Source organism: Chaetodon auriga, chromosome 5 (genome assembly GCF_051107435.1).
Source record: "Chaetodon auriga isolate fChaAug3 chromosome 5, fChaAug3.hap1, whole genome shotgun sequence".
Lineage (NCBI taxonomy): Eukaryota > Metazoa > Chordata > Actinopteri > Chaetodontiformes > Chaetodontidae > Chaetodon > Chaetodon auriga.
This window is the reverse complement of record NC_135078.1, coordinates 25,087,890-25,115,609: the sequence shown is the minus strand read 5'-3', so window position 1 is coordinate 25,115,609 and position 27,720 is coordinate 25,087,890. Positions and strand designations below refer to the sequence as shown.

Genomic DNA, 27,720 nt, shown 5'->3' with positions numbered 1-27,720 from the left:
TTAAGACTACATCTTCGCCTGTCTCAGGAGGAAAGAAATAACAAACCAGTAAACTTACAGTTAACATATAAAATCAAAGTCACTCATTAACACTGCAGAGCTTTTCAGCAAAAAAAATGCAGGTACATTTATATGCAAACAAAAATACTTGCTCATAAAAATAAATGCTGACAGCTTCATTGTGCAGTCAGTCTTTGAGTCTTTGTGTCCAGGACACCTGCCTTCTATGCTGTGCCAGCTTCATGCCATAAACAATGCCACAATAGTCACTAACATGAGCCGTTCAGAGTAACCATAGACACCGGCAGCCCACCAGCAGCAAACACTGTGCCCCCTCAGTGATGCTGATGTCCTGTTTTCACCACCGTCCACAATAGCTGCAGTGGCTTTTTTCACACCCACTCACATGGTGTGTTCTGGAATAAAATCCAGACTTTCCACGTGGAAACACAGAAAAAATGTTTTTCTCTATCAGGTCTACATCAGTTTTCTTCTAACATGCCTTTGGCGTGCTTTGAGCTTTACACTCTTACTGAATGTACAACATATTCATTCCTTGTCTGTCTGTCTAATTCTAATGCTTCTGACGGCCTGAATCGACGTAACCTAACCCCGCTGACCTTGAAAGTAACCATACCCCAGTGGATCTGGTTCTGCAACACAGTCTGCAGAGCGTTGACCTAAAGACACGAACTTCCTCTCTGGTTAGGTCAGGTTCACTGTCAGGGAGCAACTGGAACCCAGACCAGCACACCACTACCAGCCCGAGGATACTCCGACCAACGCTGCCACATCGATGCACATTCAAACACACCTGTTCACGCTGGTGCATAATCAAAGTGAACCGGGGACATGTTTGTCTTTTATTTTTGTACACCTCAAGCAGCTCACAGAGCAACTAGCCCACCAGGATTTCTCCTACTGCTCCTGATGCCCAGTCCGACTATGCCTATGTCTGTGCTATGACTATGCCCCCGGAGGAGCGCCAAGCAACCAGAAGCTGAACGTCAGGTGAGAGCACATCTAAAGTAACCAGACCCACCACTTGGGGAATGGCCTTACTTGAAGTCCTGAGAACAGGTTAGTGAAACATCCTCATCCTACTATGACGGGGTGTTTATCTGTAGAGCTTCAACCACATTTGTACATGGTTGGCAAACAGCTACCTGATAAAAGGCGATTGCGCAATTAAACTGCCCCTAAAGGCTGATCTGAGCTAACTGTGGCAAATTTCCAAGGATTCAGGATAAAGACACTAAATCCGTTCTAGAAACTTGAAGGTGACTCCGTCCCCAAGCTCTTCCTGGTACGCCTAAACTCACCTCCTCAATGTAGCTTTCCATGAAGGAGCCACGGAACATGGCAGCCATCCAGTTGCAGCTGGAGATGAGCAGGGGCTTGTGGGCCGGAAGGCAGCCATCGTCCAAACGGAACACCACATCTAAAACCGGGGTGGGAAAAGAGCATTCATCTCGTGGAGTGCCACAGAAGCCCAAGCTACAGAGGGGGAAAGACAGACAAGGCAGACGTCCAGACATACACACAGGCAGACAGAAGGCCAGACAGACACACACAGAGACATAGACACAGGTAGACACACAGAGAGATAAATTGACAGAAGGACAGAACAGCTTTTGACACAGAGTAAGGGAAGGAGAGCAGATGCAGGGTAGTAGGTCATGGAGCAAATCCTGTGTGGACTCTGGACTAGAGCTTTGGTGGAGAAAGTGTTGATAGGGAACACAGCGACTATGTGTAATACTGTTGCAATGGGCTACATCTGAAAGTATTTCATCGAACTCAATCCTTGAATAATAAAAAGGACAAAGCTGTTTATACAAGTGATCCGATTACTTTATCCATACAATGTCTTATAAGCATTTAAAGAAAGATTCCCATGATTATAATCAAGAAGACAACAGAGAAAGTATAGAAAGAGGTGAATGTGAGACAGGCTTTGTTCAGAGACAGCAGATGTCTGGCACTGGCTGCTAATGCTGTGACAACATGCATACATTACAGCTTAGGGGACAGACAACACAAACACGAGACACAGGAAGAACACAAGAGCGAACACAAGACAACCGAGCAGGCTGAAACGCGCCATCAACTCGCTTGATGACGGTCAAAGGAGTTCAGAAAACAGATAAACAAGAAACACACACAATGCATATTTGAGAGCAAATATTCAATGGCAAATATATGTATGATCAAATGTACACAGTGTACATTTCCATAGACTGAAAGAGAATGTTGGAAATTAGTCTTTATCATTCTTTCTCGCACATTCTCCTCATCAGCTTTTCATTATCCTGTACCACTCACATACGCCCACACACACATGCACACACTTACAGACAAACACCTACTGATGCATACATGGAAAACATCCACAATGAAACCCGTGCTATTGAAAGTACTGAATGGCTCTGAATGGTTGGCACAGTGGTGGTTTACCAGCAAAAGTCCCCTTATTGAGACACTCCTTGATGCGGTTGGCTCTGCGGACGTGAAAGGCCTTGGTGATCTCCTGGTTCATGAAACTCTCTCTGTTTAGAACATTGGCCACCATCATCCGCAGGTCAAACACCTCCAGTAGCTCTGCGATGGTAGCAACCTGCATCAGATCCCCTCGGCCCTCGTCCAGACTGCCCGTGTACAGGTACTGAAGCACCGCCTGAATCAGAGCAAATTGAGATGTCAAAGTTACAACTATTTTTCTAAGGATGCTAAGATTTAAGCCTGCAGTAATGATGCAGAACATTCCTAATATTCACATAAACCTATGAATTGTTGTTGTCTACAGTGTATGAATATATTTCTTAAGTTCATCACCTTGAATGGTTCTTCCTGTATAAGCGCATCCATGGCTACAACAGTCATGAGTCGTGGTCGTCCAGTCACGGGATCATCAACATGCTCCAGACACACACTCAGGAACCCCCTTCCCCATCCTGAAAGTGCTCGACCAGTCCCTAGTGCACCCAGGGAGTACAGGGCTCGAGAGGGGAGTGCATTATCACTCTGGGAAGTCCTCAAAGAGCCCTGCTGGAGCAGCTGGGGTCGATTCAGGCCGCGCACTCCTCCGTCAACCCCGTCTTTATCGATGTCCAGGCTCTTAGTGCGCCCAGCTTGCTCCTTGGCTCCTCTCCTGCTCTGCTCATCTTCCTCCCCGCTCTCCAAGTTTTCCTTGTTCTCTTGTTCCTCCCCCCGTGGGCCCATGCATGATCCACCAAGATCAAGGGTGAAGAGGTCATAGAACTTGGAGCAGGAAGTAGCAAGATAGACTTTGTGTGCAAAGACTCGAGTGGCACCGCCCTGCAGAAGGAACAGGACATCTGCACACAGTGGCTGGCAGAAAAGGGAGTCAGGTCCCTCGCCGTCAGTGGGAGGGGGGTCTGGGATGCCCACTATGGGGCGAGGTGGGCGAGGAGGCAGGAAGGGCGCCTGGAGAAGGGGCCTCTGGACCTTTTTCAGGTGGGACTTCCAGAACTGCAGATGACGGCGGGAGATGAGGGCGGCTCGGATGGCATTGTCAAAAACATCTTTGACTCCAAACTGGGCAACAATGCTGGTCTCGTAGTAGGGAATCCCGAGCTCCTTCGCCACCTCGTGACCTCTCTCTGGGGGAAGGATATCTGTAGGTTTGATTGGTCTGTAGGACAGGAAGACATGGTGATGATAAAGATTTTAACAGCATTTACTTTTAGTTACTGAATGAAATCACAGCTGAAAATGACTCTACACGCCTTCAAGGTTTTTCTTCAGAATGTAAATCAGTGAAAGTAAAGCAGTTGTCAGTGTATTATTTATAGTAATACCGTTACGTTACATTATTGATGACTGATTAACTGGAACAGCCGCACATGCAACCCTTACTGAAAGCCGCCGTGGTGCATGTTCTATCTGAATTTGTCTGTTAATGCTTGATAAAGAAGGCGGCTCACTTGGCTAGGGGTCGTCGTGCACGGTTAACTGCATCCAGGTCGGCGTAGCGCAGATCCAGCTGGCAGCCAACTAGAATGATGGGCGTCCGGGGACAAAAGTGCTTGATCTCCGGGAACCACATGGTGCGTACATGGCGCAGGGAATTGGGATTAGCCAGGGAGAAGCAAAGCACCACTACATCCGACCTACACGGTGAGGACGGAGAGAAAAAGTCTTCATTTCAACGCTACAACAGAGATCACAGATAAGACAGGAGAAAAAAAATGGCAGAGGAGAGCTGATTTGTTGTGTCATGAGCAAAAGACGTCATCAGAAAGGAGACATGTGGCCTTTGATGGAGTGAAGGGCAAAGAAAAGAGAAAGAAAAGGGGGTCAGCGCTGAGTCACTGAACATCTTGTCAGTTTATGTTAAAACATGTGTGTCATGTGTATGGAAGAAGCTTGTTCAACAGCTGCAAGGCATTGTGGGAGCCAGGACAGTGCCATCAAGAAAGCTGGGGTCACAAGACGTATGTGTGTGGGTGGGTGGGTCTGTGTGTGTGTGTGTGTGTGTGTGTGTGTGTGTGTGTGTGTGTGTGTGTGTGTGTGAGTGAGTCTGGGCCTCTGGGCTGGTGATCTGTGTGGCCCATCTCTGTCTCCCTCCCTCCCTCCCTCTTTCTCTCCCTCTCTCTCTCTCTCTTACATAAATCTCCCTAAGCCCTCCAAGGCTACATGGACCACAAAGAGAAGCTAAGAATAGATCAGGATACACACACACACAAATTCATTTCCTCAACCGATGTGTTCGAGCGAGCAGACAGCAGCACTTACAGCTGTTCCCCGCTGCTGATATTTCTGTGGCACGTTGGCACATGTATGTGTGCTTCTAGGTAATGGTAAATCGAGCTCAGTGTTGAGTGAGACGGATCATTTAGTATCAGCACAACGCTGACAGTGCAGAAATCTACAATTCCTAAATGATCTACCTCTTAAAACAACACGACAGCACAAGCCCAGGCCTATTTTGCGCTGGCATCACTTCTGTAAGTTGCCTGCTATGTTAACATCATTGATAGCCAGCAGATAATGAAACTTATGTTCCATTTTTTGATATTCATCAGGCATCAAGTGAATGTAACAAATTTTTTATCAAACCTCTAAATAAGTCTCTGCAGTGTCTGCTTGTTATTACCACCACGACTTCAAAGTGTTCTCAATACCAGTCGTTCATTTTTACAGTAAATCGTATATGATGTGCACACATCAAAAAGAATCACGCCCAGTGTGGGCTGCCTCTGGACGACACCCCTGGAGGAAGCGAGAACACCAGAAGCACCAGAAGATGTAAAACCACATCCTGAGCTTGAGAGCAACATCACACACCACTTAAACACATCTCTTATTTCCCAAGGGTACGTGTGCTACAGTGAACATGGCCGATTTACCGAGCAGACAAAGGCTGCACTGTAAAAAAAAAAAAAAAAATCTTATCTACTTGTTTTATCTCGTATTTAACCTTTTAATCTGACATGACTTAGATAATAAACAGGCCAGCAAAGAGGGGTAACTCCAGCTATTTTGAATGAACTTTCAACGGTTTCAGGTGTTTGATAATCTTAACAAAGGAACCTTGAAAAGGTTTTATGCGTGACAAGTTGAATTACTTATGAAGGCACACAGCACCACATCAAATGACTTTCTACAAAGGACACTTGTATGCAGTGTAGACTAGAGGTTCCATAGTCCTTTTTTACTTTCACTAATGTAATCTCTGGAAAGCTCCTGCTCACAAGGACATAGTATACACCACCATAGAATTACGTCACAGCTCTCACACACACACACACACACACACACACACACTTTAGAATTACCATTAGCACTTTGTCAAAGGATCATTACCATGGCTTAGTCAGTTTGAGGTCATGTTATGTGGACGTGCCTTTGCTCTCGTGGTTAAAGGAAAACACTTTATTTTTTCAAACCTAAGCCTCACTGCAAAAGTTTGGGCCACTATATCCTTGTTATGTTAGCACAACACTGTACTTGACACCAACATGGACTGAGAGGCTGAGGTGATGCACTTTGCAGGAAACAGCTTTGCAAAGGCTTCCAACAGGGCCGAGGAAATATGAGCCCCAGAGGGCTTTCGAACCAGTCCAGTGTTAACCTAGCTTTCAAAAGAGGCTATTTGAAAGTCTGAGGGTGAAGGTGAACATTAAAAATTAGTGCCAGAACAATCCATTAGTGCTGCTGCATTGCACTGTAGAGCTATTTCCAGGATCAACCTGCAGGTGAATACACATGACTGACGCATTGTATTCATGTAGGACACTAACGCCAAGGAGAGTACTGTGTTTCAATATAAGTTCGAGTTCATTTTATGCACCTTTATACTGCTATCCACTACATCTCAGAGGCAGATATTGCCCTTTTTACTCCACTAAATTTTTCTGGCAGCTTAAGTTACAAGTTACTTATCAGATTACAATCTTTCATAGACTTCCTCTTGAGTGAAAACCACATATCTCCAAATTTTAAGTGTATCTCTATTGGTTGAGAAAATTCTCCTACTTCTTAAGCTAAATAAACTATTTAAAAAGGCTGAAAACAGGCTGAGATCATGCAAAGTTTACTTGATAGAGTACTTACTTAATTACTTCCCAAACTTCAAGTACATTGTGCTATAATACTTGCATACTTTTACGTATGCAAGGTTTAGAATGCAGGACTTTTACTATTTTCACAGTGCTTCTTCCACCACTGCTAATAATTTACCACCAGCAATAATTTATAATGAATAGCTCCACCAGTGACTGGTTATTTAGTGTTTTCTGTGTGTGTGTGTGTGTGTGTGTGTGTGTGTGTGTGTGTGTGTCTGTGTGTGGTGGATCCAAACTACAAAGGTCACCAGTTACCAGATTATGTAAGAAGAGACACACGTACACGCACAGGCTGTCATACACACACAAATACAGCAGAGATGTCCTAAATAATCAGACTGTCTGTTGCAATAAAGAAATGAACAGGTCTCATGCAGGCATTCTTATCAGTCTGTGATCACACAGCCTGGCATGAGACCCCTCATCGGTCATTAAGGCTGTCACAACAGCATCATAAAAGTCGATAACACTCTACTAAAACTGCTCACAAGAATAATTTATACAAGTGTGATATGACAGCTTATTTTTAAACAAATTTCTGCTGACTGAAACAAATTAAGTTGTGGTTGGCTTAGGTTAAGTTTGGCTTAGCCTATTTTCAGGCTGAGACTGTTTTTCCAACCAGAATGTTCCTCTCCTAACAAAGCATGTGACAGTCTGGGTATTGTCTGACAATGTGATGTTTTCAGTTTTGATATCAACAAAAGGCTACAGAGTGGTGGAAGGTGTGGAGAGGGTGAAGGAGCAGCAGACTGTCAAGGGCAAAGAGGAGGCTAACGATGGGAGTTAAGTAACAGGGTAATGAAGGAGATGGGGGAGAGGTGAGGTGAGGTAGGGAAGAGAAGAGGAGGTTGATGCCTGGAGCTGCAGACGCCAGGGAGGCAGGCAGAAAACAGCTGAGCAGGCACTGTGTCTGTATCAGCTGACTGCAGGCTGACAAAGCATGCAGGACATGAGGACGGACACGCACACAAACACACCAACAAACAGAGGCAGACCGCTGCACAGATGTACAACAAGAGAGCGGAGGAACAAAGCAGAGGGGAGGAAGTTAAAGCCACAAACACAACCTAGAAATGTGCAGTCTGTCACACAGACACACAGACACACACACACACACACACACACAAAAGGTGACGGAGTGACGTATAACACAAAGTGCATCAACCCACATTTGAGATAACTCACAGATTGCACAATGTGAGGGATACATGCATGCGTGCGTGTGGATGTTTGTGAAGTCTTAGAGCCTGGTTATGGTTTATGACTGTAAGAGATGCATTAAATGATGAAAAATACGAATAAAATAGATAAAAGACGGCTAATAACACATAAAATAACAGTTAATTCTAGACTTATAAATTGAAGAGTGGCAACAGCTGGGTCACAAAAGAGAAGAAATTAAACACGACATGATAAATATATGTATTCATCATTAGCTGGGTGTATACGGCACTCACTGAATAATGTATAAAATGTGTCATCACTGTTCTGTGTTACTATCATGTCGTCAAGTTTGGCCGCCGTCATTTGAATTGGTATTTGCTGATTTTGCTTTGACAATAAGTGCTTGTGCATTTCATGCCAATAAAGCAGCTTTGATAGAGGGACGGGGAGTAAGAGGATAGAGCGATGATCCAATCATGTCTGGTGCAGCGAGGATGTAACAGCTTGAGGGCAGAGTTCAACTAAAAAGTGTGGCAACTGGATTACACGGAAAACAACTTTTGGGTAAGTAAATGTTACGTGGGCATGTTTATGTGTGTGTGACAGATTAATTACATCCTCATTGTAAGTAACATTATCCTAAACCGACCAACAATGAATTTGGTCACGCATTAGCCCAACAAAACTGTGTCAACGCCTTAAAAATTCTGCAGCCAAGACAAAGCAATCTCTTGGCTGCACCAGTTAGGAAAATAGAACGTGTTGCAAGGTAGTTAACCTTGTGGTCGGCAAGCAATTGTGTTATTGGGTCAGTAACTACACTCTGGCTGCAAGAATGTCTGAATCCGTGTGCGTGTGCCTTGCTGTGTGTATGTATCCGCTCACCTGCCATAGGCAAATCGTCTGTCTTTGTGATGATCCCCGAATGTGTCCCACAGCCTCAGGGACACACTGACCTCATCCACGACATCACGAGATCTCTCTAACACCTGCAACACGGACACATATTTCTGTAATCAGGTCAAAAGGTCTTAACTGCATTGTGATGTTTGTGTTTTTAGTGGAATTGAAGGATTATGTAATCACAAGGCTGGAGGGGGAAAAAAGCATGCACAATGTCAAACTGCGTGGTCAACAATTTCACAATGAAGTTGTCTCTCAAAGGCTTGAAAATAGATGTTTTTACCTGTTACAAGTGCACAATAATTATTAGTGCCATATCCAAAAGAGTTTGTCTATATGTGGCTCTTTCCCTGTATGTGTGTGTGTGTGTGTGTGTGTGTGTGTGTGTGTGTGTGTGTGTGTGTGTGTGTGCCCACCTCCTGGCATACACGGTACTGGTCGATGGCCCAGACGGTTGGCACGTGGGTGGCAAGCAGCTGATACTGTGTGAGGGTGGCATTGCAGGCCCGGGCACAGATTAGCCTGGTCTTGCCTACTGCATTATCCCCTACCACCACACATTTAATGGTTTCCACATTGGGCCGCTCATAGTCTGTGTCTATATCCATGGAGAGGGCCCTGGAGGACAGGAGATAGGAGAGGTAGAGAGAGACAGGGAAAAGAGGTTAATTCAATATTCATGGGAAATTAAAATCACATTGATAAAGAATCCCAGGAGGAATGACACTGCATTTCACAATGAAAGCAACTGGCATCAGGCACAGTAGCTTCTAACTCGCCCAGTCCAGGCAAGGGAAGCTTTGTTAAGGCTCTAAGCCCCCGTAGCTGTACTGACCAGTGTACAGAGGCTTCTGCCAAACTCCTCAACAGAACACATGGTTCGCAGGCTGAGGAATAGAGGGACCGCAGAGCTATTTCTGTACCAGCGCACTGAGAGAGAGAAAGACAAAAAGAGACTTCCCTGGAGCTCACTGTCCTTTTCTCCCTATTGTCTGTCTTTCTCCTGTATCTGTTTCCTCTTTTGATGCATTGATAGCATCATCCCTTCGACCTCACACAAAAGTGGCACGAAAGACAGACAATTAACCCCCCCCCCCCCCCCCGGTTGGTAATTCACTTTTACAGCCATTCAGGAGCACACGTGGTAGCTGTGCATCCTATTTTGGGGTCAAACGTACTAACTGTAGGCTTGCACAGAAGATGATGTAGTTGCATGTTTGACCAGCTTTCAACTCCAAACTTAACCTTACTTAACACACAAGATGGAGGTGGTTATGTGCACAGCTTCCTCTTTTCCGCTTATCAAAATCTCCTTTCCATAAACTGCTTACAAACATGTCAACACACATGTTAATACCCATTTTTTTAAATATTCCTGGAAGTATCTGCTCTATTGCATAACCAGCACTCCCCACACACACACACAGAGTTAGACCTGTAGTCAGCTAATCAGTCCATCCATCCTCGCAACTAGTTCACCCCAAGGCCCCATAAATAGAGCATCTGAAACATTCATAAAGGCCTTCACTTGTTATTCCATTGACGTGGATGCCAGTGCAACACTTCAGTCCAGCACTGACAGACACCAGCAGCTAAAAATGGCATCTATTCATCAGACACATGAGCCATGCGTGCACCCTGCTATTCAGCCATGACCTGCTCTCCATGTGCTCACACACCTCCAATCTGTTCATTACAGCACTGCTGCTAGAAAGAACTTATTTCATCCCCAAAGACCTCATTGATTTCTCTTGTCAACAACAACAAAAACATGTTTCCTGTCAAACAGAGTCCCAGTTACGTCAGCCAGGGAGTACAGCAGAGGGAGCCTACCTTTGTCTATGTGAAGCTGAGGAACAGTGTCTGTCAAAGAGGCTCTTTCCTGAATGGTACATATGGAACAGACAGAGCTGTGCCTTTCAGAGTTAGAAATATGCTTTTGTCCCTTGCCACCTGTCTGGCTGCAACACCTTCAGAGACACAGACTACGGGTAGAGGAGAGAGATAGAGGAAGCAATAAAAAGTTACCACAACCTTGCGCTTATCTAACAGCTATCTGTCTTGGTCATGGCAGCTGCGGAAGCTGCAGCCCTCTTAGAGCTGTTTCAGGAATGAAGGACCTAGTGTGAAGCCTGACATACAAGGGCACTACACAAGTGGTTCTGTAACATCCACAATATGTCGAAAAGGACGTATTAGCAGAACAAGATAAACTGAAACTGGCAGTGATGGACAGAGAGGGAGGAAGAGAGGATGCACATTGATATTAATTCCCACCGTTTCAAATACAACGGTAGATAAGCAAAAGGGATTGCAAGAGAGACAAGGCAGGGAGGGGATTATTAGAGTCTTAGAGAGAAAGAGAGGGACTCAGCCCAGCATTAGAACCAGTCAGTCATGCCACTGGGATCAAAAGGGTAAGACCAACAATAACCAAGGCCGCTCAGAGGAGCAAATCACAGCTTTTCCTGCTGATGCTTCAACTCTACTTTCAAATATGTGGTTCTCTAAGGGAGAAAAACAGACAGAAGAGAGTAAAGTTTAAGATCCTCTACTACTGACCCATGGGACTCATGAAGTCGGTACGTGTATGTGCGTGTGAGCATGCATGCGTGTGCGTGTGGTAATGAGCTTAGGGCTGATCTGTGAGGCATGGAATGATGCGAGCAGTGATGTAACCAGGAGGCAGCATTGGTGGTGGCGTGGACAGTTTCTCAGGGGGATCAAGAGTACATGGCTCCCAGATATCATCCTCCATCTGAGGCTCTGCAGCGGGCTCCGAACAAAGGGCCTGGTCGTGTGTCGGTCGGCACACATCACTGCAATTGATAGACAAGCACCTGCACTCGTGTTTATATCTTAGCTTTATGAGCTTTCACAAACTTCAGCCATTATTTTTAATTGCATGACGTAGGGCAGAAGCCGCAGACTGTGAGGGCAGAGCAGCGCAGCTCAGAGGGGCGGAAAGAGAAGCCGTAAAGCTCAGGTTTCATTTTTAGCCAACGACCTATAGTGAACTGTGCACTGACGTCTAGACTTCATCTGCTGCCCAGTGTCATCTTCCCGGCATGGCAGCAAAGGAGGCCAAGGAGGCAAGGACAAAGAAGTGTTGGAATGTAGCGACGAGATGTGTGAAAGCACCAATGAAATTCTGTCCCAGTTTTTGTGCATGTATTTCTGTCTCTTATAGTGACATATTGATGGGTGCAGGCAAGACCACAGTGAGAGGAACACTGTGACAGGAACTCAAACGCCCACTCAACACACAAACACCGACCTTCTGGTTTACTCTGGAATGTCACGGATTGACTCAGTGTGTGTGTGTGTGTGTGTGTGTGTGTGTGTGTGTGTGTGTGTTTGGTGCAGGAGGACCAGACAGACAAAGAAGCTCATGCATAATTTGGACAGTGTGCGTCTCAGTATGGCTTTGCTTTAAGGCCAGAGGGGGTTTCATAAGGAGATGGATTACAGCTCTATCTCACTGCAGACTTCCTGACATCTTTACCTCTTGTTTTTTTATACTCACTCATTGCCTCTTTTCTAAATCCTTTCATTTATCCTTCAGTCTGTCTAGGTCTGTCTGCTTTGCTCCCAGCTGTGCCCACTCAACCAAACCTCCTGACCCGCTGACAAACTCCCTCATTCTCATTTCTTCCCCTAATGTAATGCTCCATCTCACCGCTATTCCATCCATCACTTCCCTCGTTGTCTGGCAGTAACCTCTCTTCTTCGCCCTCTCCCAGTTATATCTCTCACATCCATCCTCATCCCCTTTTATTAGCGGTCATCCATCTATCCATCTATGACCTTGCACTTTTCTGGATAGCAATCAAGGAGCAGCATTAAGCAGACAGCCCTCCCACACCCGCTTTGCTTCCCCCTCTGTCTCCATCTCTCTGTTATGTAACACCTTCAGCAATCCACTGGCAGCAACCGCTCATCCCAAAATCCTCCATAGCCCCCATCTGCCTCTTTTTGTCCACTTCCTTGGGGCTAGAGTTCACCGCAATGCCATGATGAAGCCGCCTGCCTCTCTGCTGCCCCTACCCAGCCCTGCAAAAAAAAAATAAATGACCCTAATAACCATCCACTTTATACATGGACCAACACTTGCGCACTCACACAGAGCCATGGGGTTTACACTATCACAGGCTTGGCTGCGTAGCCAAAGTGTCCATGTGTAATTGTTGGAAGAAACAACAGCTACATGTGCAATCATGTATGCAACCCACTTCTTTTCTAACCTTTTTTTTTATCAAAAGTTTGCTCTCACAAAAAAAAATGTCTCCTCATCCATATTTGTGTTTACTTTTCCGGTGTGTTTGCTCATGTGTTTGTGGGAAAAGTGTGTTTTGTGTGTGTTATGTGGGTGTTTGACAGTGACTGCCACAGGCGCAGCTGGCACAGACTGGTTACATAACCTGGTCTGTGGCCTCTGTTTGGCTTCTTGGATGGCTGACAGTAGACCTCAGACTCACACGCAGTAACACAGACATGCGTACACACATGCATGCCGGCACGTACTTGCCTCACCCACTGCAGATGGTACTGGTATTACTGCACTGCCCGTGGCAGACGGCGCATACATACGCATCTATCCTAATTACTGAGAGGGTCTTTGGGAGCAGCATGTCCGCCTGCTTGAGCCTTCTTCCTCTCTTCTCTGTGCTGCAGTAATGCTTTGTAAACACAGGAAGGCTTCTCTTGATGCCCTCGTTTCCTTTATCCCTCCTCTTCTTGCTCCTCCTCCTCCTCCCCTGGCCATATTTTCCACCTACTAATGCTCTCCATCTCTCTCTTAACTCGTTTGTCTTTGTCTGGTTTCTATTCCACGCCCTTATACTTCCCAGTATCCACTCCAGTACTTCTATCACCTCTCCCTCTTTCACACACACTTTTTCGTAAAATAAACAGATGAGTTGTCAGTTCCTTTGCCATTTGCCAGCAACCTGTTTTAAGTCATATTTTAAGGAGCGAAATATTCTTGCAAATTGCTACTTTCATATGTAACATGCTGCATTTACATAAAAAGTGCATAACTCATCTGTTTTGCAAATTCAGCTTCATATTTGTACAGATGTTTAATGTTTGACAATGACAAAATGCGCTTGAGGCATGACACAGCACCTCATGTGAACTGACGCGTTCATGGACCATATGAGAATTTGGAAAATAACAAGTGCCAAATTCGGTGTTTTTCTCTGAAACCGAGTCAAAGCAAATGTGAATTAATAGAACTGAGCCAAAGGACTCAGTCAGTGACCCAAATCTTGCTGCAACTTTGTCAATGGGGAGGTGGATTGACTGGAAGATGATATTCCAGGCCACGTATCTCCTTCGGGAATGCAACAGGGGATTTAAACATAATGTAAAACATCTTTAAAAAATGGGCCAGAATATAAAGCCTTGGTCCTTACAACTCAAAAATAGCCTGGACCCCAGTTATCAAACTATTAGCTCACAAACACACCACCAACAGTGGTGAACACAGTTAAAAAGGTTCACACCAACAGGGGTCAGATCACTCAAGCAAACCTTATAGTGCTGGCTGACTCTTCCATGTGGCTCTGTCAGTGCTGTACTGCATGTTATCTCAAAGCTGTTGACACAGTCAAAGCATTGGGCATAGTGCCTAACCGGGACAATAAGAAGCTCTGTTCCAGATCCATCTGACGGTATACATAATGACAGCCCTGATCATTGATTCATTAACAGCAGCAGTGACAGACGCTCTGAAACCACAACCAAAAATATTTCTAAACAGGAAGTAGAGAGAGAACTGCATAAACAGAATATTTAACAATGCAAAAATAAATAATGAAATTGTGAACAGTTGGTGTTTCCACAAATGTGCTGCATGAGTTAGACTCACAGTGTGGCCATTAATAGACATCTTTCAGGGGACAAATACCAGCCAAAAGACAAACAGTGCACAATATGAAAGTGTGCCAAATTGTTTATACAACCGAGATCTGATAGATTTCTGATGGCTGGGGCTTAAAATGTGGTCAGACAAAAACTCCTCATGTAGAATATCATTTCTTTCCTTCATTTCCAGGTAGCAGAGAGAGTCTTCTTCACCAGCTCCAGCTACCTGCGTAACACAATCCCTCTGATGACGTCATAGCCATGGGATCAGCATTACAATGTGTGTCTGTGTGCGCGTGTGTTTTTGTGTGCATGTCCTTGTGCGCGTGAGGCGGCTTCGGTTTTATAATTGGAGATAGCCTCCCTTATCTATTGTCACAGTTTGGGATCCGCATGCTGCTCCAGTAAACACTGTGGCGGAGCATCACTACTCTCATCAATGAAAAGCACCTCGTGTGCTCCCTCTCCCCGCAGCCATTCATAACCACCTGGCTCATTCATAATTTTTTTTTTTTTTTTCGGAACCGATTCAACAATCCAGACAATCTATTGTCATCCGGGGAGATAAGATAACGAGTACACGAATCATTCAGCAGTGGTAAGATGTGTCTCACATATGGATGTTGTTAAAGGCAGGTGGGTATCAGCCTACTTTCCAAATGATGCGCTGATAAGTCTTGCGTAAGGGGCCAAGCCCATCCGCGGCACCACAACACTCAATCGACAGGCTGTAATAGCAGAAGTCTGTGCAGCACATGTGGAATTAAAAAAAAAAATACTACAATAATCTTCCACTGTAGCATCTCTTTCTAAAACAACCGAAAACATGTGAAATATAAGAGCTTTTGGGACTATTACATGGGCGCTGTGGAGATATAAGAGGAGATTAAAAACCCATTAGGTACAATGAGCTCATATGAATGGAGCGCAGCAGAGGATTTAAGAATAAAGGATAGTAAAGGATATGACGAGCGCTGCGCCGATTGCTTTGTGCACAACAAGAATCGCATTGGAAGCATGTGACCCAGTATCGCTGCAGGAGGGGTCCCTACCTTCCGACGGTTCCGGAATTGACCCACATGCCACTCTGCTGGTGGTTCACCGGTCACTCAAACCGGACAAAGACGCGCGCAGAATGAGGAGGCGGTCGCGGTGGTCCCGTCGTTTGTCAAAGAGCACATATAGGCTTCTGCGGACGTCGCACAGGACCTCTGCCCTGTCACATCCTCCTCCTCTTCCTTCCCCTCGCTGCCTCTTTAATCCAGCGTCTCGCAGTCCTCAACAAGTAGCGACTCGCCGCTGCGGAGCTGATACGATGCTGCGGTGATTCTACTCGGACGCTCGCTGGGATGAAATCTACACATAACTGGCGTGAAGATTTTCCTGGTCTGAGCCACCCCCCTTTTCTGTTGTTGTTTCCCCAGCTGATTTCATCAGAGGCACGCCTCCACGGCGCCGCGTCACGACACAAGTTGCCCATCTCATATTGTGCTGCGTTCATGGGCTGTCAGGAAAAAAAGACCTTGGGTGTAGAGCGGCGCTCCTGACCTGTCTCCACCACATGCCTCAGATGCACAGCCGTGAGATATTGATGGCAGACTAGAAAACATAAAGGTACTTAATGATAAGGGCAAGTGATGTAATACAATTTTTGATTGTGCATCAATTAAAACATCAGATTCAACCGCTGGCGTTTGCGTTTTTTCTTACAATTTCAGTTGAGCTGTGTGACTTCTAAAATTAATTAGGAGCCATCAAATAGTTGTGTTTAACATAAATATTAGCCAGCAAAAGCAGATCTGCACTCTAAGCAAGGGGCAGGGCCCATTGAAGACGTTAGCTCTCGGATGATGGAGCTGAAGGGGAGCACTTAAAGGTATCATGGGAGATTAGAGCACAAGAGCCAATCACATCCTGCAGAGTTTATAGTATCCCCGCCCTGAAACTGTGCTCTCTCCATCCTGTTAACTCAAAACAGCCCGCAACGCACGCTGCCTTTTGTTGGAGGAGCGCTCACATTCACCACTGTGCTAGAAGACTCCCAGCTGTCATTATTACCCAGACACGAGGGACAGGGCACATAAAAGGAGAAAAAAGCATGGCAAACAATTAGCAGAACGAACACATATGATTAAATGTGCAGAAATGTAAGTATCTAATTTCTTATCCTAATTTCTCCTTTAATCATATAAGCCTGCCCCTGTCAAACCTAACATCCAGATAAATGATGCAATAGTGTAGTTATTACTCATGGGCAATGTTGAGAATTTGTCTTCTATGGTTATTCTGGGAGTTCAGGCATAGCAACTAGCTACCACATAGCAACACGTGTATTGCTACAAAAGCCAATACAGGAGCCAAGAAGAAAAAAGGCAGATCATGGATTGCTGTGGAAAATACCCAGCCTTTTACCCTCATATTTTTCCAAAATGTCAATGTCTGGGAATTCATTCCTGGAATGTTAATCTGTACCAAGGAAGAAAAATGCTGCTGAGTCGCCAAGAGGCAAAAATACCTCACTATTCTGCCAGCAGAACTATTTTTAAAGTAATCTTTAACTGCTTTGTAAATTTGATGTTATCCAAAGCAAGACTTTGCCCAGACATGTTTTTCAAACAGGAACCCTCTTTTGAGTGCATCTGCCTTTCATTACAGCCATGCCTGCAACTGGAGATGAGAGGAGAACGTGGAAATTGTATTAGATTGTATTTTACCTAATTCATTTGGGACAGTGTTCGGCCACGTGGGGACCCTGGACGGTCTAAACTACCAACTTTCTAGCAGGACTGTGGGAGACTGAAGACAGACATCTGCTGGTAGAGTTTGGTACTGACTTCTCTGGAACAAACTCTCTCTGCTACATCATGTCAGCGCTGTCACTCAAGACCACCACGCCAAGAGCTTGCATCTTTGTGACAGATCCTGTCGTCGATCAGCAGTGTCTCAAACTATATGCAGAGAGTGGAAGAGTTACTGAATTATGCTATAGCAAAAATCTACTACTTGACCCTTGTGCTCTTCACTGTGTCCCTGCAGATGTGTGTTCTCACGTGCACGCAACATGCACAAGCACACACGCAATTACACAGCACCAACACCACAATTAAGTGCACAGGGGTTCAATGTGTAACTAGTGGAGATGTCTGCTTTATATCCATTTGTCCAGAGTTGTCTTGAAGCCCTGAGAAAACACTGCCCCCTGACCTGGCTGGCATGGGCAGAATGAAACAGCATGAAAGATGGGCTGGAATGCTGCAGGAGAAAGCAGGGGTTCAACAGCGCAGGCACTGAGAGGGCTTAGAAATGTGGAGAGGCAGCCCCTTTGTTGGAGAGGTGTACTTGTGAGAGAACGCTCAAGCAGCACAGTCTGAGGTGATGTCTGGCCTTTTCAGCTACAGTAGTACGAAAAGGACTGTGCGGCTTTGTTTACGAGCTTTATGGCTCTTTTATTAACTGTGTGGGAAGTCTACTCCCATAGCTTTTACACTTTGGTGAGATTAAAGTTGGGAGAATGAGCTGAGATCACTTATTGGCATGATTACTTCGACAAGGAGTGTCCTGCTGTTCGGACAAACACTCAGTTTAGGCTGCAGTATAATCCTCAAGTTTTATTGAGGGATTGGCGCATTTAAATTTGCTTATTTAGATTAAAACATTTCATTAAGTTCTCTTTCTAAATATTTATTCGTAAGTTTTATTTAGTGGCAGGCTGTGATTTTTTGCACATCTGCAGAGAAACCAGACAATTGATTGCGTCATTTAGCATCCTGACGACAATGCTTTCACAATACGTTCACCTCTGCCAAAGCCTTGATCTCACTTTCCATCAAACACTCAAGAAGGGCTTCATTTTGTAATCCACTGTTTAAAAAATATGGCTCCTGCTCTTATGAAATAACTGCTGGTGTTTCAGTAAAATTCTCTTCTTGTTTACATCACGGTGCGAGCGCGAGCTCAGAGGGATCGATTTCAGGTGACATCATGAGTTTATTTAACATTAAGCAATGCATATCTGGTATCATTTTTATGGCCGTGCAGCATTTTGGACTGGATCTCTTCCCCTCGCCTCGTCCCCTCCTGTCCACTCCTCCGCTGACCCTATTCTCACCTCCACAGCTCACCCGAATGTCCAACAGGCCCACACACCCCCTGCCCCAGCACTGTACTGGAACTGCTCTAAAGCTGTCAAAACACCCAGCTTCTCACACTCCGCACGTCCACAGAGAGTTCGCCTCAAACACACACCATCCCTAATAAACACACACGCATGCAACACACACTCTATGAAGAACAGTCCACATGCAGCCCCGTACACTGACACAAGTAGGTCAGAGCTGCAGTGGGTCTTCCAAACAGTCCTCCAGCACCATGGAACTGATAACAGTATCAAAGATTAAATTCTACCTTCAGACACACACCCTTACACACACACACACCCTTACGCACACACACACACACAGGAACAAACATTACATACCACATGTATGTATGTGGATGAGATCATTAGCCTGTTTGTTTGGCAGGATGATTTTGGCAGGCATTTTGTTTCGCAGAGGGACAAAAAAAAATGCGACAGCACAGGAATTTAAATGTGTTCCTCTGGGAAGGAAATTCAGAGGTCAAAGGTCAAGGGTGAGAATGAAGTGAAACGAGCGTGTGGGAAACTGGCATCGCTAAAAGATCAGCGTTAGAGGAACAGTGAGAAACTGACAAATAGAAATACACATACATCTATGTCAATCTCTGACTCTCTGGATCTCGTTTTCAGGCCAGCTCTTAATTTTTCTCCCTTTCTCACACACACACACACACACACACACACACACACGCACGCACACACACACACACTGACATGAAGAAGTGGCTGAGATGTGTTGCCAGAGCTGGCACCCTGGCATGAAACACAGTGTGTTTTGTAACAGCCGGCCTATTTGGCGATGGGGCATGTTAGCAGAGTGTGAGTTTAAGTGAAAAACATTCAATGCTAGATAAGGCCTGAGAGAAAGTGCAGAAAGAGACAGACAGACAGAGCGAAGACGGAGGGTGGCCGCGGATATTGTTTACATGCTAAGTTGTCAGTAGATTGTCTTATCTACAGTCGGTTGGAAAAGTCCGTGTGTGTGACCAGCTGTTGTTACCTCGTTATCCTAATGAAGTCATATCGCTCACAACAGAAAAAGAAAACCACTACAATGGATTAAAAGGTGCTAGAAACTACTGAATGTGCTTTTTCTTAAATGCCGTTGTGTGCTCAGGAGACACACGTCCTTTTGTTCTGACCCTTGCAAATTTGACCTTAACAGTGTATGTGAGGCACGCACCCTGTACGGAGGTATGTGATTTAATGTACACCTTTACGACATCAGTCATCTAGTTCAAATCATACACTATTTATAAGCTGCTGTCATAAAATTAGAATAAACCCTGTTCAAGGTCTCCAGCTTCCCAAACAGAAGATAAGAGTTAAGCACTTTCTGCTGATATACTTGTCATTAGCTATTATTCCACCGCTGCCACAGAATGTGAAATGACAGTCGGTTTGCGAGCCTGATAAGTGTCCTAATGCTGATATATGATCAGGTCAGGTCCACGCTGGCAATGATGGTGGAATATGCCGGGAATGTTAAGTGGCTTGAGGTCCTGGGGCAAAGGCTGGATAGAGGTGGGAATAGCTGAACAGAAGGGAAGGATGGAGGGTGGGATGAGTGAAGGAGGAAGGCAGCACTGCTGAGGGTGTGTGGTGGGGCAGGTTGGGGGTGTTTTGCGGCCTGCTGTCCGCTTGAGAATAAACAGACCTCTGATTATGATATTAATGCCAACTTAAATGTTTCACAGTGGGGTGTCTGGCTTTCACAAAGTGGTGCCTGGGATAAACAAGAACTCAGTGCAGCATATTCCTCACTGTCCCTAAGTAACTCCTCTCAGACTGCCAAAACTGCCCATTTGGAGTCATGTGGCATCTGGCACGCCCAGCCACCACCACCACCAACAGCGCATCTGCTACCATCAGCCCATGCCCATGTCAGGTTAGTTACTCCAGCTTTCATGTGGTTTCCTTGGCAGTATGTGGCTAAAACAAAGCAGGAAACACTTGAGAAATTCCAGTGATTCCATGTGTTTTTTGCTTGATGAACTGTTTTGTTGTTGGTGTAAAAACCTTGCCTGTAATTTTAAACCTGTTTTATTCCAAATCACAGGCTAACACAGGAGCGTGTCTGGGGATAGCCAAGGTAGAAAGGTGGTTTTGAGAGGCCGAAGGGCTGAGCGAGTGCTCTAAATTCTTCACAAATCTTCCATGATAATGACAAACCTAGCTGAGGTCTGAAGTCATGATATACTGTCTGTGGCTTGACTTGAAGGGATTGAGGTTGCACAGGCATGTCTTGCTCGTCTTGCTATGTTCAAGTCCATGTATAGACACATAAAGGCGCACGTGCACACAAAAAACTTGATTGATGATGATTGCATCAACTGTACCACTAAAAAACACAATTTTAAAATCTCATGCACACACAAACAAATACGCATGCACACTCTCTGCTGGACAGAGACACACAGGTCAGTAGAGGTGCCTCTTAAGCTGTGGCTGTCAAGTGGCAGGGCTAATCTTATTAAGGCTCTCTTCAGCTGCAAACTCTTAAAGTGATAGTTCACGTCACTGGAAAATTAGCGCATTTGAATCGAGGCATTTGTTTAAAATGTGAAATGTTGAGGGAGGTACAGTGTCATGTTTGAGCACAGCTCATACTGTATTATATGGACCTGAATGTATGGGTTTCACATTATTATTATTATTTACATTTGCATTAAAATACCCACATAGTGATCAGCAGAGATTATGTGTAGATCACAGTGGCTGGTTGACTCATAAGGGGACACATGTACTGAATAGTGTGCTTAATACTCCAGCAAAGTGAAAGATCTCTTTAATAGCCTTGGGAAGTGAGCGCTGGGCCAGTAAGGGCTTGGTGTATTCATTGGCTGTGCAGGTCTGAGGGCACTATAGGGATGAAGATGAGCTACTCGCTTATAGGTTAAGGGCCTGGCTGGAGATGATGTCATGGTGGGGTGTGAGAATCAGGTTGAGGATGACACACATATGGAAATGAGGGTGGAGAACAGGGAGAGAGTTAATATAAGACCACTATCTGAAGGAATCAGCATCAGCAGGTCTTAGTTTATAAGGCCTCGGACTACACAGACAGCTAAAGACTAAAGAAAATAGAGACTGAAAGACTGATGTGATCTTGTGGGCATACTAATGAGCCTGGTCTAAAATCCCTTTGGAAAACAAACAGCTCTCAGAAACAAGAAAAACATGCAATAAAATGGGTGAAATATTATCTAAAATAAGCAAAATCATCTGCCAACAGAACAGTAAAATTAACTCAAAGATTTTTAGAACCAGTAAATATATCTAGAACCCACCGCTGTCCTTAAAGTAGTGCAGCTTGACTGAAAACAAGTACATTAGTCTGAACCACTAACAAATCCAAGTATGAAGATATAATATCTTGTTAAGATAATGAAATACAAAAAAGCTTGTCAGACATAAAACAAGCATACATTACCTTGATTTAAGATAATTCATCTTAAGTAGATTTGACCTTTTAGAGTATATGAATGCCATCTGGGTCTGCATGAAGCAACGCATCAGTATTCGGGTTGCTCCAATGTTATCCATAGTGACCGTTTAAATACCATAGGACACAAATGTCGCATGTCTGCACTTTCCATAGAAATGCTGGACTACACAACAAATGACAGAAATACAAAGGAAAAACTGCACAGCCTCTTTTGAGACCGACACCAAGCTGAAGAATACACTGGAGAATAGAGAACAGACAGGATGGTGGTGAGATTCTGACTCACCGAGGTCATAACAACATCCAACATCTATGCTGCATCATGTCTTGAAGGAATTTAACAAGTGTAATCCACTGAACACGTTCTCTATGCCACATCTGATTAGATTTATAACACTTACTCCCCAGACACACCGTGGGTTCATTGTCACTTTGAAATTGATTTAATCCACCAGGTATACTACATCATAACTTCTTAAAACGTCCTTTAGAAGATCCATCAGCAGGGATAACGGAGGAGCTCATCGTGGACTACCTGCACTTTGTTCCTGGAGCTCATCAGTGTGGTGATGTGGTGATCAAAGTGATGTTTTGCATCCTGCTTCTCCCAGTCATTCCTTGCCTTCCTGTGGTCTCTTGTGGCAAAAGTCATACTCTCCTTCATTCAAGGGATTGAGACTAAAGCCTGGCGTTTACTGATGACACTCTAGGCTGCTGAAAAACAATTTGCCTCGTAAATACTCATCATTTTGGCTATATATTTGCAGGACAAAGATAATATATCGCCAAATAAGATAAATACAAGATATATAGCGAATTGCTTTTTATTGTGATGGTATTTAATACTCAGCAACTGTGTTTTGGAGGAATATTTCCTCTATGTAAGCCTCCACTGACTCAGCAGATGCATTAATTCAGTTTCAGAGCAGATAGGTTACCATTAATGCTAACATCATGCTCTAGAGCACATACTTTAAGGTACCTTTCAGAGCATTACCGACCAGCCCATTACCATCACATCAATGGGCAGCCAACAACAAAGTACTGTAATTTGTATTAGGCCAGAATCTCTTTCCAGACAGGCATTGACACCTCACTGCTACCTGTGGTGATGTTGGGAATGTTGGTAACCTCTCTGAACCTCAGACAGGTCTGCAGCCACTCTCACACTCTGGTGAGGATGTATCAGAGTAAACTTTGGACTGGGACTGAGATCAGACAACAAACAGGAAAAGGTGAGGGAGGGCAAATGGAGTGCTCATTCCTCTCGAGTACAGGACAGAAAATGTTTAAATTGCATCTGGTCATGCATTAGCATTCTGCGACAGCCATAATACTTGACTTATAGCATTAAAAAAATGCTTAAAATTGAATTCAATTGTGAGAAGTTCTGACCAATGTGACAGTAACCAGGAGGAGGGGCAGGAGCAAATGGAAAAATGTTAAAGTTGTGAGGCGGGAGAGATGCATTTGGCCTGAGCACAGGTCAGTCAGTATTCCAGAAACAGCCTGATCAAACAGAGAGCAAAGCCAAGCCAAACACCTCTGGACTTCAGTCTGGCACAGAGAAGCAGAGCTGTAGCCCTGCCGAGATCGCACTGCACACAGGCAGTACATCAACCCAAAACACTCTGCAAAGTATAGCAGAGATTCCCAACCCTTTTAAGCTTGTCAGCCCTTCAAATGAAGCAGAGTCTGCCTGGGAGCCCTCATCACAGGTCGCTAATGTCCACCAGGGGCGACCAGTTAAACTAAAGCGATATACTTTCATTGTTTTCTAAGAATAACTTTTAGAGGCTTAAAGACAATAATTCTGTTGCCGATACCCTGTTGATAATCTCACCATTCATCCTGCAATCTCATCAATATCTACTAATGTGTCGTCCTTTTTCAACATGACTAATCCTAAATATCTATATTAATATCAGGCTTAGAAATCCAGTATCAGTCTGCTTCTATTTAAAACACACTTGCTCACAGATACAGAAATAGAGAGGAGGGAACCAAGGGGAGGGAAAGAAAAGGAGTGTAAAGAAGCAAAAATCACAGACAGTGTGAGACACAGACAGACAAATAAACCACATTACAGAGAGCCGAGGCATAACAGGAAGGCCCTTTGTTGTGTTTACTTCAAATAGCCTGCATGTTGTTTATCCATTTGTGCTGCTCTGTTAGAGTTCCTCATATTGTATTGCACTTGCACAAACAAAAACAAACCTGTTGTGAGGTGAAAACCTCGTATCTCACAGACGGAGCAAAAGCAGCCATGTATCTCAACGGCGATGCAATTTTGATTTTATCCAGTACGAGTTTGAGGTGGTTTTCTAACCCTGAGAAGTAAAAGCATTTTCTCAGGCAGTACAGGAGCTGTGCAATCCTTCAGCTGCCCTGCGAATACAAAAAAAAAAATCACCAAATGTACAGACACGATTTTCACCCAACAGCAGTGGAATGCAATACTCTGCATGCTGCTTGAGTGTGTCAAAATGGAGGTCAGCGTGTTATCTTCAATTGCAGGGACATCATTAAACATGACAGAACACATGCATGCACACACACAGCTGATACACTATGCACAGTCGACATCCTAAAATAGTGTGATGGAAAAATCTATACTGGTGTCCGGTTATTTCCGCTCTGCTGCGCCGTGGCGCGGTGACAAAATCGGCATATAATAGTCACCGCACACTGGTTGGCAAACTGTGACCGCGTGTCATTCACTTGCCAAGCTGCAGCACTGCCACACAGGCCTTAATCATTTAAATAAGGGCAAGGGGCAACAGGGTGGAAGCTCTTTTGGATGGTGCATTACTGTTGATCCCAGCTAATCCCAACCACTTGTGAGCAGAGGTCATTCAAACCAGACAAATGCTCAGATGAAACACACTGAGATACAATTTGTACACAAAATGTCACATATTCTCATCTCAAACTGTTCTGTACAGCTTTTCGTGGCTTTCAAGCATTTGGTTGTACAGTATGTCCCTACTGTATTATTGATCATTGCACTGAGGGGGAAGTAAAAGGCAATTTAACAGTAAACCATAACAGCCATAATGGAACACACAGGAAGTCAATAAGTCGGTATAACATGACCTCTGTTGAGAAATGCATCGGTATTAAGTAGCACATGATATTAAATAGGGATGATATTGATGTTATTGATGAAATATTTATGTTGAGATGAGAGGGATGTATTTTAGTGGGCGCACAGAGAAAAACAACGAGGGAGATTATTTCATCAGCAGATTGTTTGACGATTTAAAAATTGTCTTTCCTCAGCTGATCTCCGCTGATTTACAAAGTGATTTATTATCCAGACAGATCTAGATTTGAGCTGGAACTAACAACATTTTAGCAGGTTTCAGTGCGTTGCCCTTGAATTGCATTGATTTAATTTGACAATTGTGGTTGTTTTTACATGTCATGATGCATGACTCTCTGCACAGCAAACACAGAGAAGCAACATGACTTCTAAGTTTCAAGGTTTTCCTTCAATTTGTTTAAATTGAGGGAAAGGTCCCTGAAGTACGTAATGACTAAAAATAGATCCAAGCTGAAACTGTCTAACCACACCACGTAATGACGGGTGAGTCAATTTCAGATTTTTATGGAGGAGCAAACCACAGACAGTCAGACAAACACTGACTGGGATGATGGTAGAGCTCACATCTGCAACTTGCTACCCTCAGTTATCTAATATGAGTCATCATTCTGGTGTGTATCTGTGTGTGTGTGTGTGTGTGTGTGTGTGTGTGTGTGTGTGTGTGTGTGTGTGTTGCATCTATCTGAGAAGCAATTGGAGTTTTGGACCTTTGGAGGGAGAACATTTTGAGAGACCAGACTCGGTTTTAAGGCTTAGATTAGAGTTAGGCACAAATTTAAATTACGGTCAGGCATTTACATGTGATGATAAGGTTATGGTAAGGGGCGAGGGAATGCATTACGTCAATGACAGCCCTCCCCAGTATAGAAGTACAAATGTGTGTGTGCTTGCATATGTGGGCAAGAGAGAGACAAGAGTGTCAGTCAGGTTGCATCAGCCTCCTGAAACTGCAAAAAACCTAAATCAGCTGGCATGCGGAAAGACAACAGAGTGTTTGTATAAAAATAGATGTGAAGGGAAACACCTTAACCTGTGGACGTGTACAATCACACAAGCACACACAATAACACAATTACAGATTAAAAGCCTGTGGTTTCATGGGTGCCTTGGCCAACACTGAAACTGGTCTGACCCTGATTAGCAGGAATGGCACCCTTGGGCGTTTCTCTCAGCACAGATTAGTTTAAATCCTCCAGCTCTTACAAGAGAAGAGACGGAGACATGTAGACAGGTGGAGAGCGCACACATGTGTCAGTGTGTTTATGTCTTTGTGAAGGTGTTTGTGCGTGAGGGTTCGGGAGTTGATACGCTCGCCTGTCTGAGTCATTGTGTCCGTGTGTGTCTGCTAATGAGTTTGGGTGTGTAGAAAGATTTATGCATGCATCCCTGTTATGCTGTTAAGGTGTGGGGATGGCACAGCAGGGAGCGGTGTAAGCTGAAAGAACTGGGCTCATTCCCAGAGTGTCAAATACCGATGCTTTGTCACACCCCTCGGCGTCTCATACAGATGCACAAGCTACCTTTCAGCATCTGTATGGAACTAACTCCACCGTTATCATATCGACGGCATGATTAGATGCTTGGAGCAAGGTGATGTAGTATAAAGAGCAAAAAAGCCCCTAGAGGGGTGGAGGTCGGAGACCCGTGAGAAGCTGAAAGTGAACAATCTTTTCTGTGCCTCTCTCTCTCACCCAGTCACTCTGAAAATGCTAAATTAGAGCTTCTTAATATTCAATTAATGAAAGCCACAGTGGCTGAATAGTGTGTGTGACGGGATGTGAGTTGTTGTTATTACAGGAAGGCAGGTGGATAGACCGGCAGACACGAAACGTGAAAACAAACAGGAAGATAGAGAGACAGCCGAGGCTTGAAGGCGTTGAAAATGAGAGACTCTAGAGATTAACACTGTGTGTGAGCAACACAGAAGCCAGACATATGGGGCTGTTTGGTCCCATACCGACATGGGAAGTAGTTAGTGCGTGGGTCAGCCTCCGAAGCTTGTAGGGGATGCGAGCACAACCACACCTATCCAACAACACGTGTACTACACAATACACACATTACTATCTCTATAAAACCTTCAGATAACTCTGATATGAAATGCAACCTGTGATTGCAGCGCACACGCACTCAAACACCTAGTTGGCATACCCTCAGTCATATGACTTTGGAGCCAATTCACCCAAGGGGATCGGCTTTCTGCCACAAATGAGAGGAGCAGATGCTAAAGAAAGAGATACCCAGGGATCAAATTGCATAGAGTCGCACAGATACAAAAATATGCGTGCATAATCACGCGCAGATACACAGGAAGATATATTTGTTGCAGTGATACTTCCACACCACCACCATACACAGAAGCACAGACACTCACAAACCGGAGCATAAATAGAGAGGAGCGACAGCCAAGCATCCAGGCTGTGCCTCTCGGTGTCGATGGCATAACACGCTGTCTCTTTTTGAACACACGTACGCACACGCACATGCAAGCACCCACTAA

General features: G+C 44.6%; 1 protein-coding gene across 3 annotated transcripts in view; it reads right to left on the bottom strand.

The window, feature by feature from the left end:
* rhobtb4 (Rho related BTB domain containing 4) overlaps window positions 1–27,720 on the bottom strand; it is a 42,222-nt gene that overhangs the window by 9,772 nt on the left and 4,730 nt on the right. For 2 of the 3 annotated variants that reach the window (XM_076730168.1, XM_076730169.1), the window contains exons 3-8: window positions 9,077–9,278; window positions 8,643–8,746; window positions 3,948–4,133; window positions 2,836–3,655; window positions 2,458–2,677; window positions 1,323–1,441 (exon numbers count right to left, since the gene is read on the bottom strand). In XM_076730168.1, coding sequence (XP_076586283.1) covers window positions 1,323–1,441; window positions 2,458–2,677; window positions 2,836–3,655; window positions 3,948–4,133; window positions 8,643–8,746; window positions 9,077–9,268 — 1,641 coding nt within the window. In that variant the 5' untranslated portion in view covers window positions 9,269–9,278. Of the gene's footprint in view, window positions 1–1,322; window positions 1,442–2,457; window positions 2,678–2,835; window positions 3,656–3,947; window positions 4,134–8,642; window positions 8,747–9,076; window positions 9,279–15,580; window positions 15,965–27,720 lie in introns of those variants that run through there. The other variant, XM_076730167.1, reaches the window with a different exon arrangement.